Source organism: Nelusetta ayraudi, unplaced genomic scaffold (genome assembly GCF_046127955.1).
Source record: "Nelusetta ayraudi isolate G7.1 ecotype Tasmania unplaced genomic scaffold, CSIRO-AGI_Nayr_v1 ptg000028l, whole genome shotgun sequence".
Lineage (NCBI taxonomy): Eukaryota > Metazoa > Chordata > Actinopteri > Tetraodontiformes > Monacanthidae > Nelusetta > Nelusetta ayraudi.
Window position 1 is genome coordinate 2,477,501 of NW_027466078.1, and position 18,626 is coordinate 2,496,126.

The 18,626-nt window shown below is 48.3% G+C and overlaps 1 protein-coding gene across 1 annotated transcript in view; it reads left to right on the forward strand.

The window, feature by feature from the left end:
* The window catches only part of LOC142891083 (uncharacterized), a 16,998-nt gene extending 3,090 nt beyond the window's left edge, over nucleotides 1-13,908 (forward strand). Inside the window, exons 5-27 of the mRNA XM_076030410.1 lie at nucleotides 280-361; nucleotides 516-646; nucleotides 730-867; nucleotides 1,466-2,923; nucleotides 3,010-3,104; nucleotides 3,182-3,275; nucleotides 3,402-3,518; nucleotides 3,658-3,981; nucleotides 5,331-5,648; nucleotides 5,727-5,849; nucleotides 6,068-6,271; nucleotides 6,432-6,578; nucleotides 6,682-6,831; nucleotides 9,718-9,858; nucleotides 9,972-10,160; nucleotides 10,260-10,443; nucleotides 10,519-10,631; nucleotides 10,720-10,911; nucleotides 11,988-12,127; nucleotides 12,207-12,351; nucleotides 12,548-12,870; nucleotides 12,952-13,804; nucleotides 13,891-13,908. Of these exons, the coding sequence (XP_075886525.1) occupies nucleotides 280-361; nucleotides 516-646; nucleotides 730-867; nucleotides 1,466-2,923; nucleotides 3,010-3,104; nucleotides 3,182-3,275; nucleotides 3,402-3,518; nucleotides 3,658-3,981; nucleotides 5,331-5,648; nucleotides 5,727-5,849; nucleotides 6,068-6,271; nucleotides 6,432-6,578; nucleotides 6,682-6,831; nucleotides 9,718-9,858; nucleotides 9,972-10,160; nucleotides 10,260-10,443; nucleotides 10,519-10,631; nucleotides 10,720-10,911; nucleotides 11,988-12,127; nucleotides 12,207-12,351; nucleotides 12,548-12,870; nucleotides 12,952-13,804; nucleotides 13,891-13,908 (5,679 nt within the window). The remainder of the gene's footprint in view (nucleotides 1-279; nucleotides 362-515; nucleotides 647-729; nucleotides 868-1,465; nucleotides 2,924-3,009; nucleotides 3,105-3,181; nucleotides 3,276-3,401; nucleotides 3,519-3,657; nucleotides 3,982-5,330; nucleotides 5,649-5,726; nucleotides 5,850-6,067; nucleotides 6,272-6,431; nucleotides 6,579-6,681; nucleotides 6,832-9,717; nucleotides 9,859-9,971; nucleotides 10,161-10,259; nucleotides 10,444-10,518; nucleotides 10,632-10,719; nucleotides 10,912-11,987; nucleotides 12,128-12,206; nucleotides 12,352-12,547; nucleotides 12,871-12,951; nucleotides 13,805-13,890) is intronic.
* Nucleotides 13,909-18,626: the final 4,718 nt, after the last annotated feature.

The window sequence follows — 18,626 nt, forward strand, 5'->3', positions numbered from 1 at the left end:
GGCTCGGCAATTGGTCATGTGACTCCCTGTTGACAGGTGTTGTTTTGTTCGCAAAAGCCGGCACGAGCCTCCACTTCTATTCTGGTCATTTACTGCTGACAGTGAATGTTGCATGAACACATGAAGGGAAAAGGAAGTAAAAGTTTCCTGTCTGAATCAAGCAGGGATCCTGATCTTGATTCTGGTCCTGGTTTCAAAGATGGGATCAGTCCTGGAGCTGGAGTATATTTTTAGGTTTAAAGGTGCTGAATTTTTGATAAAGTGATGATTCTGTTGCAGTTTGGCACCACCATCAGTGCAGTTGAGGATCTGCAGGTCAGGCCGACCGACATGCAGCTCAACTATGCCTCCCTCAGAAGAGGTAACCTGCACTAAGGACTAGCATTAGCCTTGCAATATCACCATCCACCACTAGAGGCAATGTTCTCTACACTCCTTCAGCTTTTTTTTTGTTTGTTTGTTTTTTTGCATAATTTGCCTCTTTGCAACGATGCTCCTTTTTGTTGTTGTTGCAGATCTTCTGAAGAAGTCGCTGAAGGTTCTGACCAGCAGCAGCATCCTCTTGCACAAACTCAGGCAGCTGCAGAAGATCGAGGCCCTCCAGAGGAAGGGAGCAGTACTGCAGGATGTAGAGGCTCAGGAGGAGGTAAAAGTATTTTCTTTGTTTCTTTTTAATAGCGGTGTCCTCCAATTCCCTCTTGCCTCAGTTTTCCTGTCTTGGTCTCCCAGTGTTCCCAGAGCAGCGGTGGCTTGGCCTTCAGGCTGGAAGAGCTGGTGGAGACGCTGCAGGACCGGCGGAGGAGGGCGGACCAGGCTGCCATGCTCCTCCTCCAACAGCTGCAAGAGTCCAAAGGGGCGAAGTCACAAGTAAGAGTTTCAGTTTTTTCAATCAAGACGACTTGATTAGAACTGAGCTGACTTCTGGATGAGAGGTTTTGCACGAGAGGTTTTGGGCCAGAAGTTCTGGGCTAGAGGTTCTGGACCAGAAATTTTCACAGTGACAGTCGCTGAGCCACGTCAGCAAGCAGTGCGTCTGTTCTGTCAGCGGTTATCCGGTGTCCTGGTTATAAATACACAAGAAGACGTTCCTGCAGAGACATTCTGGACCCACTGATGACCGCATTTAAAAATATTCTATCTCTGACAGCTGACGACTCAGCTGAGCAGAGCTGAGCTGAGCTGAGGTGAGCATCAGCACCTATGGGTTCCTCGGAGAACTGCCTCTAGCAGAGAGCACACGCCTATGACCTGTTAGCAGCAGTTAGCAGTTAGCCTGGTTTGCTATGCTGTCATCCAATCAGCTAACGCGGCACTGAAAAACTCCCACAAGCCACCCTCATTGCTTTTTTTTTTTTTTTTTTTAACTTCTTATTGGGCGCACTCCGGTAGCAGAAAGTAGCAAAAGCAGCTTTTTGGTGTGACTGACTTCAATCTGTGATAATGATATATTGGGCCCCCCCAACAGGACCAGAACCTGACCAGAGACTACATACTGGACCAAATCCTGCAGTCTGAAGACAGCACTGAGTCCCGATCAGCTAGGTCTACTGAGGTCGAAGTCCTCCAGTCTGGACTCAGGATAACCAGGATGGCGTCAGAGTCCAGACTGTACCAGAAGTCAGACTCAGAGAACAGAGGCCAGCAGCATGGCTTCAGATTAGACCAGCAGCCTAGAGTAGACCCAGATGTTCAACCAGATACAGATCTAAAACCTGCATTAGAAACCAACCAGAAGTTGTGTTTAAAACCAGATGAGACCAGAACACTGGAGTCTGGACTTGGTTCAGACCTGAAATTATGGTGTGGACCAGATGCTGGTTCCATTTCAGAGGAGATGACAAACATAACGTCTGATTTAGAACCTGAACCATTATCAGATCTGAGAATCGAGTTACCGTCAGAATCAGATCTGGTGGCTCCGAATGAACCTGCTGTGGCAGAGAACCTGCAACCTGGATCCATAACAACACAGACCACCGACCTGGGGTCTGAAAAGAGAACAGCAGGAACTAGAGTCCTGCACCATGGTATTAGGTCAAATGGGACAACTGGATCTGGATCTGACCTCAAATCACCTTCTCGAACACAGGAAACTAAAGAACCTGAAACTTTATCCAGATCAGAGCAAAGGCCTGGACCAGAATCAGATGTTCTGCCAGAACAAAATCTCACACCAGATCCTAGATCTTATCAGAGGATAAAGTCAGATATCAGATCAAATCTAAAGGCTCTTCTCCAATCATCTAAAACCTTGAAATCTGAATCCAAATTAGGAGACACAAACCTGAGGTCAGAATCCAATCAAAACGAAATTAGAAATGTTCAATCTGGAACCGGAGTCTGTCAGACCACATTTCCCCTGTCTGGTTTCAGGTTAAACCTCCATTCAGTCCCTTCAGCAGAAGAGAACAGAGATGCGCAACCTGAAACCAGGTCAGAACAACTAGATGTTCAGACAGAATTAGATCAGAAATCACCTGAATCTGAACCAGACTCAGAAACCACATCAGATCTAAAGAATCGTTTAAAGTCTGCTGAGACCAAAACCTCAAAGCCAGGAGTGTGGAGAGAAGCTCCTCAGTCTGGATCAGGGGAGACCAGTAATGTACATCTTAGATCTGAACCTGAAGGAGATCTAAGGATGGAATCACCATCAGTTTCTGGATTCACATTAACAGAGACCCAAAGGAGAACAGTGGATACCACGAACTGCCATCCTGACCCCCACTTTCATTCCAAAGAAGTCAGAGAGCTTTTGTCTGACATGGGGCATTCCCAAAGACTTGGATCACAGTCAAATGTTCAGCCAGGAGTTGATCCTCCACCCAGACCTGGATCACAGCAGGAGGAAAAGCCTGCATCCAGACCAAACGAGGCCAGTCCAGTGGAGACCAGGAGCCTTCGGGCTGAGCCAGAGTCCCAGGTGAGACTCTTGACCAATCAGCAGGCAGAATTAGACCAAAGGGTTGTCCCTCTGGAGGTTGGATTATGTTTGGTGCGTCTTCTCAGGGTGACGATGCAGCTGTATTTGAGCCAAACAGGAACCAGGAAGAGACCAACAAACCAACCAATCAGCACAGTGGAACTGACACAGACACTAATGGGTAAGAAGCCTCAGACTCAACGTCTGCATCTCATCCTGCTGGCCTGAGTGAGGACCAGTTGTTGTCTTCTTTTTCAGTTGGAGGCCAGGAAGTGGCTCCGCCCACCAAACTCCTCTGACCAATAGAAAACAAGCAGGGCTGTCGTCATCGTGTGAACTCCTGATGATCAAGGTGGCGTCATCATTGGTCAGCTTCCTATTAGTGGAGTTTGCTGCAACACAGACGATTCATCCTGTGTGTGTGTGGGTGTGTGTGTGTGTGTGTGTGTGGGTGTGGGTGGGTGGGTGTGTCTTGTAGATCTGCAATTGGCTGCAGCAGAGCAGCAGCCTGATGGTTGTTGGCTGTTATCCAGGAGACCTGGAGCACCTGGAGGATACCTTCAACACACACCTGCAGCTGCAGGCAGAAGCTAAGGTACACACACACACACACACACACACGCACACACACACACACACACACACACACACACACACACACACACACACACACACACACACACACACACACTAGAACCGATTCTCACTCTGACTGGACAATTTCCTTTTTCCAGGTTGTAAATCAGGATGCAGAAATCCTGAGGCAGATCGTGGACCAGATAAGATCTGCTCACCCTCCCAGTGGGACCAGCAGAACCAATAATCACCCTCCCAGTGGGTCCAGCAGACAGCTGAGGCCTTTGAGGGCCCTGACGCAGCAGTTGAAGAGGACCAGCAGTGCAGCTCTGTCTTGTCCACCTGCTCCACCATCGGGTTCAACTGAGGAGGCTGATAGAGCCACACAGGTGCTGGAGGAGCTGCAGACTCTGAGGGTGAAGATCGACTCCAACTTGCAGCTTCTGGAACCCTTCGTCACCTTCATGAGGACGTCCTGCCAGGTCAGAGTCCCAGATCCTGGAAAAAGTTTTCTCTTCTCTGAAAAAGAGTCAGAGAAGCTGTTCAGGATTCCACCAGCAGAGCATCGCAGGGTTGTCGTGGAGTCTGCAGCCACAAGATCTGAATCACTGAGTCAATGCCTGAGTCACAGAGTTAATATCCAAATCACCGAGTCAATACCTGAGTCACAGAGTTAATATCCAAATCACTGACTCCATACTTGGAGCACTAAGTCAACGTCCAAGTTACTTCGTCAATACTTGAACCACTGAGTCAGTATTCAAATCACTGAATCTATACCGGAAACACTGAGGGGTAGATCCACAAAGCGAAAATCCGCGTAGATAGCTCTAAAAACGGTGATTCCGATCCACAGAGAGGATGCAAACGTGAAAATCGGCGCAAAATGCGCCGAGGCGCAGGTAGTGGCAGGGCTGCGCCAGAGTCATTTGAATGTATTGAAATGAGTCATTAGACGCAAAAGGACACTCCCCCTTCTGTGCAAATATGCCTCATTCAAACAGCAGCAGATCCAGGAAGAGTTTGCGCTCGTGTCCGCACGCAGTTTGACAGACGCAAACACCGCCAGCCAAAACCAGGCGCAGCTTCTGTCTGTCAAAGTGTTTCTGGCTTCTGAGTGAAACTTTCCTCCCTGAAAAGCCTGAAATATAAATATGGCTCCCCAAATATTATATATAGATCGGCATAGACTACAGTATATATGCCAATATTTTAGATAGGCTATGAAAAATACAAATGGTACTCAGGTGTTGGTGACTAACGCGTCTTGCGTCTTGACTTTCTTTCCATTATGGCAGCAGTCTTGGTAGACGGAGGAGGCATCGTAATGCCAGGCGCGCACAGGAGCGTTTATGCTAGCAGAGTTTCACTGTCAAACACACGCACTCACCAACAACCTTTGGCGCAAACTGCTCTCAGGTTGCCAGACCGCAACATTTGCACCTGTTTCAGGTGCCGCATTCGTGGGCGTGTTTGCGCCTGCATGTCATTAGCGCAAAAGCCTTTGTGGATCCCCGCATCTGTGGCGCAGATTGCGGGCGCAATCCCGCCGCGAAAACGCGCCGCATTTTAGCGCTGCGCGCCCTTCTTTGAGTTTCTACCCCTGAGTCATAATACAAATCACTGCAACGATACTTGAACCGCTGAGTCAGTACCTGAATCACTCAGTCATAATCTGAATCACTAAGTCAACATCTGAGTCACTGAGTCAATACTAGGATCACTGAGTCAACATATAAATCAGTGAGTCATTGCCCAGCAAGCAGAATGAGCCGTGGTTGAAGTCACGACAGCATCATGTTGATGCCGATGGTGTTGTTGTGGTCCTCAGGTGGAGCAGGAGATGGAGGAGCTCCGGAGGAGCCTGGTCACGAGGAGTCCCGGGGAGAAGAGGAAGAAGACTATGGAGCAGGTGCAGGCCTGCTGGGAGGAAACTCTGCAGAACCTGCTCACCACCCAGGAACTGGCAAACAGCCTCGTCCGTGACGGAGGTTTCAGTGCCGAGCAGCTGAGTCTCTTTTCAGTTGAGCCAGTGGTGCCGCAAACCCTGGAGCAGCTCGGCAGCAGGCAGCAGGAGGTGCACCGCCTGCTGAGTCAGGCGCACCAGCAGCTGGAGCACTGCGAGAGGTTTCAGGAGAGGCTGGTGAAGGTACTGTACTTCTGTGGCTCAGGACTGGTCTTAGACCTTTTGAACCTCTTGAACCCTCTGAATTGTGTGTATCTCCAGAGTCGACAGGACCTGCAGACCTGCGACCAGCTGCTGAGCTCCTGCACCATGATGGACCTGGGTTCAGAGCTGCAGACCTCCAGGCTGATGCAGCGCTTCGAGCAGGCCAGACCACATTTCATGGTGAGACCCTCCAGACTGTTTGGTGGTTTGAAGGTGGTGGTTCCTCCACTGATGGACCACTGGCTTTAGACTGCTGGGCCACTAAGCAGTGGGTCTGATCCTGGTGCACCTGGAACCTGTGGTTCCAGCTGGTCCTGTTGCATCTGGAACCCATGGCTCCAGGTGCGGCTGCCTCCTCAAAGACCTCCAGCTGACCACACGCTGACTCTTTTCCACAGCAGCTGGACAACGAGCTTGAGCTCCTGGAGAAGAGCTGGGAAGGCATCAGAGCAGAAGGACAGGAGCAGCTTCAGGGGAGAGCGGCGACGGAGGAGGACGACCTCTCGGAGCTCCTCGACCTCCAGAGTGGATTGAAGAGCAGGATCCGTCAGTGCAAGTCTGCTCTGGACCTGAGCAGCAGGTTTCACCTGGCATCCCGACAGGTCAGTGTAGAGGGAAAGAGGCAATATGTTCTGCTGGAGTGAGACACTCCTGCTCCTCCAGCAGCCCTGGGGGCAGGAGGACCATCATGACCAGGAGGAGGGGGGGAGAAGAATGGAGCCACCTGACATTCAACATAGGGTTAATGTTCTCTATCTCCAGCTGGAGGTGTTGCTGCTGAGCAGTGAAGCCGCTTCCTGTGGATCCAGTGACATAGAAGCAAGTCCAGAAGAACAGCAGCAGGTCCAGAAGCTCCTCCAGACCACCAGGACCCTCAGGAGGGACGTCTGCATGGCCGTCAGCCAGATGGTAGGATGAACCTGAACCACGAGGGAAGGGGCAGTGCAGCTGGCCCTGGACCGACTATGTGTGTGTGTGTGTGTGTGTGTGTGTGTGTGCGTGTCACCCCCAGGACTGGAGCAGCTTCAGGCTGGAGCAGCTGGAGACCCGCTTCCATTCTCTGGACTCGGCCGGCGTCTCGTGGCTGAAGGAGGCGGAGCAAAAACAGGAGAGGGCGAAGAGAGAACTGCTTGCCCAGCAGCTCAATGATGACATCACACAGGTGAGTGAGCCACCGCCCGTCAACAACTATCAACCTCCAGGAAGGTGGTGCTGCTTCTTCTCTCATACCCATTAAAAAAGTGTTGAACTTCCAACTTCAGCCAGCAGTCAGACAGTGACCAGACCAATCAACATAGGGATGGAGCTAGAGGAAGGAACCGTTAGCTGATACTAGCTTATCAACAGAGTCTATGTGTGTGTGCGTGTGTGTGTGTGTGTGTGTTTGGATTGGTTAGAATTTGGTTTGGTGAGGATTGTGGGGCATTCCTGAGGTGAGGGGCTCTGAGCCATCAGGTATTTCCCATCATGTAGCTAGAGCCATGTGTCATTGCCAGCAGCAGTGTTGTGTTGTGTCATCATGTGAGCAGAAATAGAACCTGGAGGTCTCAGACTTCCGTCCCTCATGTGTTGCCGTCCAGGTGTGACTTCAGTCGCAGGTGATGCAATGAGATCACCTGGAGGAGGTTTCACATTCCCACTTCCCACCTGTTTGTGTTTCCTTCTCCTTGTCCTGTTGCTGCTTTCTGATCTCATTCTAAAACTGCCAGTGCCTCTTGAGACAGTTTGAAACTGCCCCACCTTCAGGTCATTGTGGGAAACATAGCCACATTCAGTGTGACTGTCTCACTCAGGAATGTCCATCTCAAAGCGTTTCTGCTCCAGGAATAACCCCCTCAGATCCGTGCACAGCAGGGGGACGGTGACATTAAGCAACCTCAGCCAGGACACAAGATCAAGACCTGGGGCCTCATGTATAGAAACACATGTGGAGTTCATCCGAAAACCTGACGCACGTTCAAATCCGGAAAACTACACAGGTCCCAAAAAATCTAGATGTTCAAAACATTGCGAACGCACAAATCCACGCATGTTTCCTTTGTACATCCCGATCATCATAGAACTTAGCGTAAACGAGCGCGCACCCTGCTCCTACCTCACAACGCCTCCATATACATATGCATATCTATTGAAAGTGACTTTGCAGCTTGGAATTTCTTTCATTCTGCAATCATTACCAGCATGAAAAAGAAAAACTTCACTGACTGTAAGCTGGAAACAAAATCTGAAAAATATTTAAAATATCTCTGTGACAGACCGAGTTAATTAATGGGCTTCATCATATGTCCGTTCTCCGCTCCGCTCCGCCAGTCTGTGGTGTCATCAGCCACGTCTTCCATAGGAAGCCACGGTCACCCCAGGTCGAATAAACAAAAGCGTATTAGAATCGACAATATGTGCAAACTGTATTATTGGCTTCCATTGACTCATTTTGCACGTCACCAACATGGATCGTACTATATAGATAGATAGATAGATAGATAGATAGATAGATAGAGACTTCATTGATCCCCTTGGAATGACTCCCTCAGGGAAATTAAGACTTCCAGCAGCAGTAGCAGCACACACAGATGGAAAAAGAAATTTAAGTACGCAGATAAAAAAATAAAAAAATGAAAAAATAAATAAATAAATAAAATAAAATAGCGGCACACAATATAGTGGCACACAGGTATAAAATAATAAGTAATTACTAATATACATATACAATATACATATACATAATATTGGCCACATCCCTTCCCTACTACTACCCTCAGCACTCTATGTCCTCCTCCTCCTGAGGAGTTGTAGAGAGTGATGGCATGATGGACAAAGGAGTTCTTGAGCCTGTTGGTCCGACACTTGGGAAGGGGCAGTCTATTACTGAACAGACCCCTCTGGTTGCTGATGACGGTATGCGATGTGATAAATGCCACAGAGCGCCTGCGAAAATCAAATCACTAAACCTTACGCAATTGAATTGACGTACTTAGGGCTACTAAACACACAAAGAAATTCGGGGGCTTTAAAAACATTTTTTAAAACAAATTCAGAATTTGTAGTTTGACCCCACAAAGACCAACCACTTTCTTATTTAAAACCGCAGGCAATCAATGACAGTCCGAAGAGATGAGACATGTGATGTCAGTGCATGTCCAGCGAGTTTTGATTTGTTTGTTTATTTATTTTTAAAGGAAAAATAAAATTATGAAGATATTTTAAATAAAGCTAACAGCTACACGAGGTGAATTATTTGCAGCTTTTGTTATGCCTAAAGACAACGGGCAAGAACAAGCGCCTTAATACAAATAAAACATAATAAATAAATTAAATAAAAAATAAAAAATCTGTCTTAAAGTCTTCACATAGTCTTCTTGTTTTGTTTTCTATTCATCGAGACAATGAATTCACCTTCTGGTGACCAAAGAGTGTCACCAAAGAGAATACTTACGGTTGACATGTTTTCTTATCGTGTGATGGCAATGTGTGTGCAGTCAAAAGCTCCAATTACCTTTGGAAATCACCCTCTCGCTGCAAATTGTGCTTTAATATCGACCTGATTGATCAACTTCTGGGAATTTGATCTACCTGTAAGACATGGACGATTCCGTAACACACAGCTGGCATGGTTGGACTGAGGTTGGACTGGCTCAGCACCGATCGGCCTGCCAGCTCTCTTTGGAAGGCCCCTGTTGCAGGAACCCGATTGTGGTCAGCAGCTGTTGGCACCATGGCACCTTGTCGCACAGTGCTCTGAAGGGCTGTGGCCTGGAGCAGATTTCTAAATGAACCGCCCTTTAGAAACTGACATGGCTCAGGAACTCCTGGTGGTCTCTTATAATTATTTAGTGGCAACAGCAACACCTTGTTGAGTTCTCATGATTTAGTTCATCTGAGTTCCTCCTCTGAGGAACTTTCAGCCTCTCTCCTACTTTGAAAAGTAAATTATGTTTGTGTTGTGAATGTGATGGTTTGACCGTGGTGAGTTGTCAGACGTTTCTGCTTCTCCTGGTGGTAGAATGTTGTTTTTGCTGCTGGACCACTGAACCTCCTGTTTATCTTTCAGCTGCGTAACTCCTTCAGGGAGCTCAAGAGACGCTTTGGCAACTCCAAGTTCAACTACTCCAAGAGGAATGACCGGAGCAGGAACCCCAAGGCTGTGAGGAACCAGCAGCAGCAGGTGGCGATGTATGAGGAGAAGCTGCAGGTATGTCCAACCAGTCCTCACCTGGTCCTCGCCTGTTCCTCACCTGATCTTCACCTGGTCCTTGTCTGGTCTTCACCTGGTCCATGACACGTCCTCTCCCTTTGATTCAACAGGTGCTACAGAAGCGTCTCCAGGCCGTGACAGTGCGTCTGGGGTCAAAAGTCTGCAATGGGGGTGTGGCCCAGGAGGCAGAGGACGGTGTCAACGAGCTGCAGCGACAGATGGGAGATTTTGCTTGGAGCATTAACGACCACAGGAGGACGCTGGAGATGAGCAGGAGACTGCAACAGGCCATGGAAGAGGTGAGAAACACCTCAACATCTCCTCAGCACCTCCGCCTCGTCCAGTAACAGCAACAGTAGGATCTTGAGCGCCTGTCCTCCTCGCTCTCCCACCCCCAGTACCAGTTCTGGTGCAAGGAGGCTAGCGCCACCATTGACAGGGTGGGAAGGTTCTCCGCTGAGTGCCGCAGCACCGACGCCATCTCGGTTCTCTACCGGCAGTTTGAGAAGTTTGTGTGGCCCACAGTCCCTGAGCAGGAGGAGCGGATCAGTCAGATCGCAGAGCTGGCCGTCAGGCTGCATGGTGAGTCAAAGACCCCAACAGAGTGGTTCAGCCGTTCAGGAGTCGGTTCACTCAAATAAACTGCTCCTGCTCCAGGGTCAGAGGAGGGCCAGCGCTACATTGAGAGGACGGTCAGCAAACACTCAGAGATGGTGGCTTCCATCCGGGAGTTGAGTGACCGGCTGATGGAGCTGGAGGCCCAGCTGAAGGTCACACACACACGCACACACGCACATACGCACGCACATAGTGGCCTGCCAGTCCCACCTCACTCACTCACTTACCTCTGTGTTCCAGATGGAGAGCGTGAGTAAGCAGCCGCAGAGCAACGAGGAGCCCAAGGAGGTAAAGAAAGGTGGAGGAGGAGGAGGGATGGACGAGTTTGAAGGACGAGATGAGGAGAAGGAGAGGAAGACGAAGGAGAACAGAGAGATGAAGAATAAGGAGCAGGCGGACAAGCACAAGAAGTTCCAGGAGGCCTCTGACACGGTCTGTGAAGGAGAGGAAGGAAAATCTCAGTGTTCAGAAACAGATCTTGATGAATGAGGCTGAACTAGTTTTAACTGTGAAAGGTTTAGTTCCCCACACTGTATTGGAATGGGGTTAGGGATACTGTGGGCTAGGATTGTGGTTGGACTTACTGACTATGTTAACATTCACAGCTTGATTGAACAATACTCAAAATTTGTTTTTCTTGTCTAATGGGACTTCTCTCCAGTATACATACACCTGAGAAAATTGAATTATTGATGGAAACTTGTCCTCCTCCCTAACACTAGAGGGCAATATGAGTCTTTTCTTGCACAGTAACGAAACACTGCAATACACCACTGGTGTTATGTCCGCACTGGTCTTCAATTGAAGTGAGCTCTACGTACTAGTGACATTAGCATCGAGTTGGACTTCACTTCACCCGAATGAAAAACTCAATACAATAAATATCTCTCATCTACCTCTGTGAGCCACCGAAACTCACAGCAAGCACGGCGTCCTTCGGGTGTTAGTAAAAGAAGTCAACATCCAGGGAACATTTTGACGTGGGCTTTCCTGAGACAACTGGTTTCCCTCGGCTATCATATTTTCTTCACTTTCATTAAAATCGCTATTAACACGTTGCATGTTTGTGAATTTTTTTTTGACAATCTGCTGGCGGTGGCGCAGCAGCTGTTCGGTAAGGAAACCGATGGTGATTTAGAGGCAAACTACAAAGCTGTGTGCTTTTGGAGGCTGCTTTTTGTCGTCGGGGACTCACCCATATGCTTTGTTCTTGTTGCATACGAGTTCGGAAAACAGACTGGTGGGAGAGGGTTTGTAACTATAGTGTATGGCGCTTCAGTAAAAGCAATGAAATGTATCTGTCTCCTTTCATTGTGTTTCTAAGTTGAAGTAGAAAATAATATGGCAAAGAAAGAGTTTTAAATACACAATGGAGAGACAATTTCCGAATGTCGCACAGATTTGAGAAACTTTGGGTTAGGGCTGGGGTTGGTGTTAGGACTTTGTTAGGCTTAAGGTTAGGGTTACTGTATTAGGATGGTCCAACTCAGTGTACCCTGCACCTCCAGGAGGAACTGAAGGAGACAGGCCACACCCCTGAGCTGACCGCCAAACCTGATCCAGGGAGAAGGACTGCTGGGCCTGGGGCCAGGGTTCTGCTCCAGGGGGGCAGCAAAGTGGAGAAACAGGAGATCATCCAGGACAGCAGGTGGCGCACAGCAACCACTGGTTGTGATTCTAGTTGTTATTATGAAACATGAAAGATGCTCTGCCTCTCTCCTGTGCAGTGAGACCTTCACCTCTTCCTTCCACTTCACTTACACCGTCAGCCGGTCCAGGTCCCCTGCCGAGTCCAATCGAAGGATTCACACCATAAACAGCGACTCACAGCCCGGCGTTGAGTCTTCACAGGCCACAACCCCCGCCCCAGTGGTAGGCCCGTCGTTTGCAGATATTCAGAGGGAGTTTCAGAGGGCGGAGCCCCAACAAACGGTTTGTTATTGGGTGTTTGGTTCAGTTGGTAGTGGCCGTCAGGGGCCACTGAAAAGACCTCTGTTTGGTCAGATCTCTGTTGCCTCTGGTTGGATGTTTTTAATGATTCTGTTGTGTTGATGTTGTGCTGACCCAGAATCTCGCGGCGGTGGAAGGGCTGACAGAGGCAGAGCTTCAGGGGCAAGACGTGACAGCAGAGGGTTCTCTGTCCAGTGATGAGTACGATTGCGCTTCACCTGACGACATTTCCCTGCCTCCACTGGCTGAGACACCCGAGTCCATTGCGGTTCAGTCTGACTTGGAGGAGAGCCACTGTTTCAGTCCCTGCGGCATCGACAGCAAACAGCAGAGTCACCACCACCCACAGGACACTGGCAACGAACCGGGCCGACAGCATGGGGCCTTAAGTCAAGCTAAGTGTTGTCGAGCTGCAGCAAGTGGCCCCGAGACAAGCACCAGGTCTGGATCCAGGGTTTTGTTCTCGTCTTGACACATGAAAACCAGCACGTAACCCGGTTCTCCATGTCTTGTCGTTCACAGGAGTGGGTTGGAGTCAAAAGCACTGTCAGGTCCTGGTTATGGTCATGGTCCTGGTCCAGTCCTGCTCCCTGGCACTTTGTTCACCACTGCTAAAAGATCTGAGACCACCAGAGCCGATGAGCCAGGAAGAGCTGAACTCACCCCGACTGGTTCCGACCCAGTCAGCACTCAGAGGAGGACGGTGCAAGATGCTTCAGCCAATGGGAGGCCTTCACCTCTGACAGACTGTGTTTCACAGACTGCAGAACTGGATCATCTCTCCAAGTTCAACTCTAGGCTACATCCCAACCTTGACACGGACAAAACCTCTTCGCAAGACACCAGACTTACAAACAAAAGCCAAACCAGTGACACTAGTTTTCCGGATTGGCCTGCCCAGATCCCATCAGAGATAGTCAAACCCAGCTGGACTGAGAGTCTGGCCCAGGTGGTTCCAGCAGCACCACAGAACAAAGAATCTCTTTGGCACAAAAACAGAACTTCATGCACTGGATTTGCTTTACTTCCCCAGGACTGCGGTCCTGCGGAGAGTACAGAAGAGCTGAAACACCGACTCAGCGCTGCTACCCCACCGCTGGTCAGTGTGGGCCTGACTGATCCAGATCCTCAGCTCACTGAGACTTCCACTCTCCCTGACCCTGAGGCCCTCAGAGACCTTCGTGAAGGACCATTTCCTACAACCAGCACTGGAACATCAGAACTCTCTGCTCCTCAAGGCAGCAGCTTCACCAAGCAGACACGCACATCCTCCACTCAGAACCAAGAAGACCAACCCCGGGAGAACAGCATCAGTCCAGAGTCACGGCAGAGCTCCACCTTCCTCCAGGACCCTGTTCCACTAGAACCAAACAGAGTCAGTAGTGTGTCCAGCAGTGAGAGCCGATCTAGAAGTTGTCGGAGGCAGCAGGCAGTCAACTCTCCATCCAATCTCACCTGCAGCCAGCAGTGTGTACATGACCCCAGCATGACCTCCAGCAGCCCCGCCCTGTCCACCACTACCGTCGCCCCTCAGACAGGTTTATTTGCTCAGCGATCTCACCTGCATGACCGCCCCAATCCCTCCCCACCTCCGCTACTAACACCAGACATCTGCCAGCCTGTGGCGGTTCGTGAGGAGATCAGGCTCACTCCCCAGATCAAAGGTCCACCTCTCCTTGTGCCGTCCCCAGCCTGCCCGGCCCAGACTGGGCCTCACCTTGAGGGAAGAGGCCCTCATGCTGCCCTACCCTGTTGGACCAGGCCCCTGTCTAGGGCTGCAGTCATGGAGGGCACTCCAGTGATCCTGGAGGTGGAGGTGACGCCTCAACCGAAGCCCACGCTCACCTGGTGGGTAGCATACAATGAGCCGCACAGCAACACTCAGGCTTGAATGTTAACCCAGATTAACCCCTCACCCCGCACACCTTCGTTAGCATGAGGCTTGCAGCAGTTTGCATCATACACACACACAATTTTCATGTCTGGTTCTGGTATAACTTCGACACTTCTGTCCTAAAAAAAACAAAATGCAAACCCCTCTCTCCTCCAAGTTTGAAATCAGCTGTGAGCTGAAGTGACTCATGCTAATCCAGGAGTGAGACCCCAACTTGTTCAGTGACGCCTGCTAATCCTCCTGCTAGCTGCAGTCACAGCTCGCTGCCGATGCCTCCAAGATAACAGTATTACAAACTACACAAGCTACTTGATTATTAGAGGTGGTGTGTAGTCAGCTGTGTGACTATAGGACAAAGACACTATTACTCAGTTCAATTTAGCCGCTGAATTAATTTTTTTGTTTTTTTATATTTTCGCAACTGTGTTGTTGCTGTTGTAAATGTGTTAGTTTATCTTGTGTGGATTTTTTTTCTCCCAAGTCATTGGAACGTTAGCGGTGTGTTAACTAGGAATAAAAACCAACCCTACATGAAGTTAGAATTTTTCGTCATCATGTCAGTCAACTGCTCTTGTTGGTTGGCACTTGCCGGCGACAGGAGTCGGGGGGCCTTTCGTCGCCTCGTGATGGGCGGGGCTCAGGGAGTTGGTGGGAGGAGTTCCGCATGGCTGCCTGACCTCCTGTCATCATGGTTACTTACCTCAGGTGTGCGGGTGCAGTGGACAGGAAGCAGCTGCTGTCAGGTGGTCCAGGGAACGAAGGCCACCAGGTGTATGACATCATCAGCGAGGACTGGCTCACCTGGCTGGGCACGCTGGCCCTCCTGCTGTGGCTGCTCTACTTGATGCTCCTCTGACCCACCTTCCACCTGATCACCACTTCTGGACTGAAACCTGCTGAACGTGGCGGGGGTGGTACTTCAATGTTTTTGACCCCTGGTACCAAAAACAAAAGTGAGAAATTTATTTTCGCTACAACAACTACAACAACACTGACCGTGAGGACAGAAACCTGCACACCTGAACTGACACACCTGACGTCACCTGTGGTCAGACTTGAGTTGCCAGGTTTGAAATGTAAAGAATAAAGTTCGCAGAAGAAAATTATGATTTATTTAATTTTCTGTGTGCTTGTGTGTGTGTTAGCTGTTAGCTAACTGTTAGCTATCGCAACAGTAGTAGATAATCTTCCTGATGTCCTAAAATTCATTTAAAAAAATAAAAATAATAATAATGATGAAAAATAAAAAAAGAGTTTTGTGTGTTATCTGCAGGTTAGGGTTCAGTATTATACAGTATTATAATACTGTCGTCAAGAGGGAAAAACAAGAGAAAAAAATGTGAATGTGATGGAGAAAAAAATGAAAAAATGTGATGTGAATAGACTGAAGGTTTGCTAAAAGTTTGTACAGTAAAGTTTAAATCGGACCAGGACCAGGACCAGAGTCAGGCCCCCAGCCTGCAAGATAGTGGCCCATTCATTTGAATGAAGTTGCTCAACCAGCGCATATGCTGAAAACGTTTTTGACTTCTGCCTTAGTGGGCCCGTTGGGCATGTGCAGTAGTGTCATGTCAAAGATTCGGATGTAGCATTTCAAAATAAAGCTTCTCCAAAAATGAAGATCTGTTTAATTATTCTTTATTTCAGATTAATATTTTGGGGAAATTCCTGATTTTCAGCCCATCATTCCACTTCAGGGTGGTAGTGTGTCAGCACAGGAAAGCCCCCGCAAACAATTCTGATGTTTTTGAAAATAAAGCTCCTCCAAAAAAATATCACATGTTGGTTACACGTGATTTTAGATTTGTATTTTGTGCAAATTTTTCATTACACTTCCGGGTGGTTGTAGAGAACTTCAGGTTCTCCTGTTGACTGAAATTTAGTTGGGATGGGGGCGTGGGGAGCTTTAATGCCCACAGGTTCATACTCCTGTTGAACTGCAGTTGTTTTTTGGTAGAGTTCGTAAGGTCTGTGCTGTTGTGTATCACCCTCTGAAATATGACAAGGATTTTATCCATGATTTTTTTTTTTTGTTGCGTTTCTAGCAGACATTCTTTCAAAATATGATAAGCTCTTGATTTGTGGAAATTTTGATATTCATGTTTGTTGCCCCTCTGACAAACTCGCCACTGACTTTAAGAGTCTGCTTATGTGACAGTTGACAGTCCTGTCACTATGCCTCCGATTGATCATGCACCCTAGCTACTTGGCCGAGAGGATATCCCTTTGGCCAACTCAAAATCTAAAATCTAAATGTCAAAATCTAACTCAAGATGTGGATAAAACCAACGCACCTTCATGGGCACACCTTTGATCTCGTTATCACACTCTCAAATCATTTCCTTATTGTTTTTGAACTGACAGACCCCCACGCAGTCAGTAAATCCCTTGTTCTATCCAGTCAGCGGCGCATCATCACTCCCTCCACGCTTGTTTAATTACTGCTATCTGAATGACTTGGTTTCCCCTGTCTGTCCCGAGAATTTCCTCTCCACCTGTACTGGGATTCTAGACTTTATTGCTCCTTTTAGACAAAAATTTGCATAGCCAAGAACAGATCTGAGGTTGGATGGCACCACCTGCGTCTTCAGGCAACGCTGCAGGCAGGCGAAACGCAAATGGAAGAAGGGCAAACTGCATGTGTCCCTGGAAATATTAAGAGATTGCCTTACTGACAATCAGAGAGCTGTGCGAGAAAACAAAATGTCAGTACCTCTCTAATATTATTTATAGCAGCAGCCATTGTCCCAAGGTGTTATTTTACACAATTAATGCTGTTGTTAATCCATGCACTTCTGCTGTTGCCCCAACTCATTCTGCTGTGTTCAACCAGCTTAAATTGGTTTCTCTCTCCTCTCTCGGTGATGTAGTGAAATGTTTGAAACCTACAAATTGGCCTTTGGATATCGTCCCTTCCAAAGTACTGAAAATGGTTTTTAATCCTGTAGGGCCCAGTCTTCTGGGGTTTAACTCCTGCCTTAGTTAAGGAATGGTACCAGCTGCTTTTAAACATGCTATGCTGTGGTCAGGCCCCTTCTTAAAAAGCCAAATCTTGACCCCAGAGTGTTTTCAAATCTTAGATCTTATCAAATTTGCCCTTCCTTTCTAAGGTGTTAGAAAAAGTTGTTTTTAAACATTTCCAACCCTTTATGAAAAACAACTACTCTCATTAGAAGTTTAAATCTGGGTTTCAGGTCTAGTCACAGCACCGAGTCTGCACTGTTAAAGGTGCACCACGATATTGCTCTATCTGTGGATGCCAAGTGCCCTATTGTCTTAGTCCCGCTTGATCTCACAGAGTCCTTTGACACGGTGGACCATTCGACTGGATGGTGTCGTGGAAGTTTCTGTGAAATAACGCAAAGTCAAACAACACAAACTGGAGTCTTGAGAGATTTATTTCTTGCAGAGCTCTGGACTCAAGCACACGAGCGGACTCTGTATGAGTGTGCGTCCAACAGGGAGGAGGAAGTCCCTTTTATGGAAAAGTTGTTATCAGCACAAGAAGCAGTGCAATCAAAAACTACAGTGGATAGGTTTCGAGGGAGTAAGTTGGTGAGTTGAAGCAGAGTGGTGGTGGCTGGTTCAACGGTCATGCCATCAGGTGTGGAAACTAAATTCAAATTCAATGCCAACAAGAGATCGCAACCGAGTAGGTTTATTGGACATGCCTGTGTGTTATGTAAATGTATACATATATGTTGTATAGTTTTGGGTTTACATTGTTTTGTTCTTTCCCGTCTGCTATGTGTCCTCTTGGGCACTAGATGGCGCAGTTGATCCTGTGTTCCCTTTTTGACTTGTTTTCAGGTTCTGAAGGGTGATTGGCTGGCGCCACTATTTAAGGAGGAGGACCTCAACACCTCGCCCTCTTTGTTCTCCTCCCAGCTCCCAACCACAGGCCATGTGCAGCAGCAGCAGCAGCAGCAGCATCATTCTTTGTTAGGCCACTAACTCTGTCATGTTATCTACTTCAGTTCCTTTTGAGTCCACTTAGCCCGTAGGGGAGGGAAGCCATTTTTGTATAACCTTTTTTTTGGCATAACCTGTGACAACAAAAAATTGTGTTTGAGGGTGATATCCCCTAGTGGGCAATAAACTGAGAGTGGAGTGGTGGATGGTTCTTTTACTGTAACCCCTGCTGCCCCAGTAGAATAAACAAATCTGCCACTTTTCCTGCACTGTGGGAGCTCCGTAGAGCGAATAACTGAGTGTGCGGCTCCTGAGCTGTGTACATGCAATAAGTTTTAGGTGGGGGAGGAGGTGTGTCTGGATGCGAAAGTGCTTTCAAAACTAAAAAAGT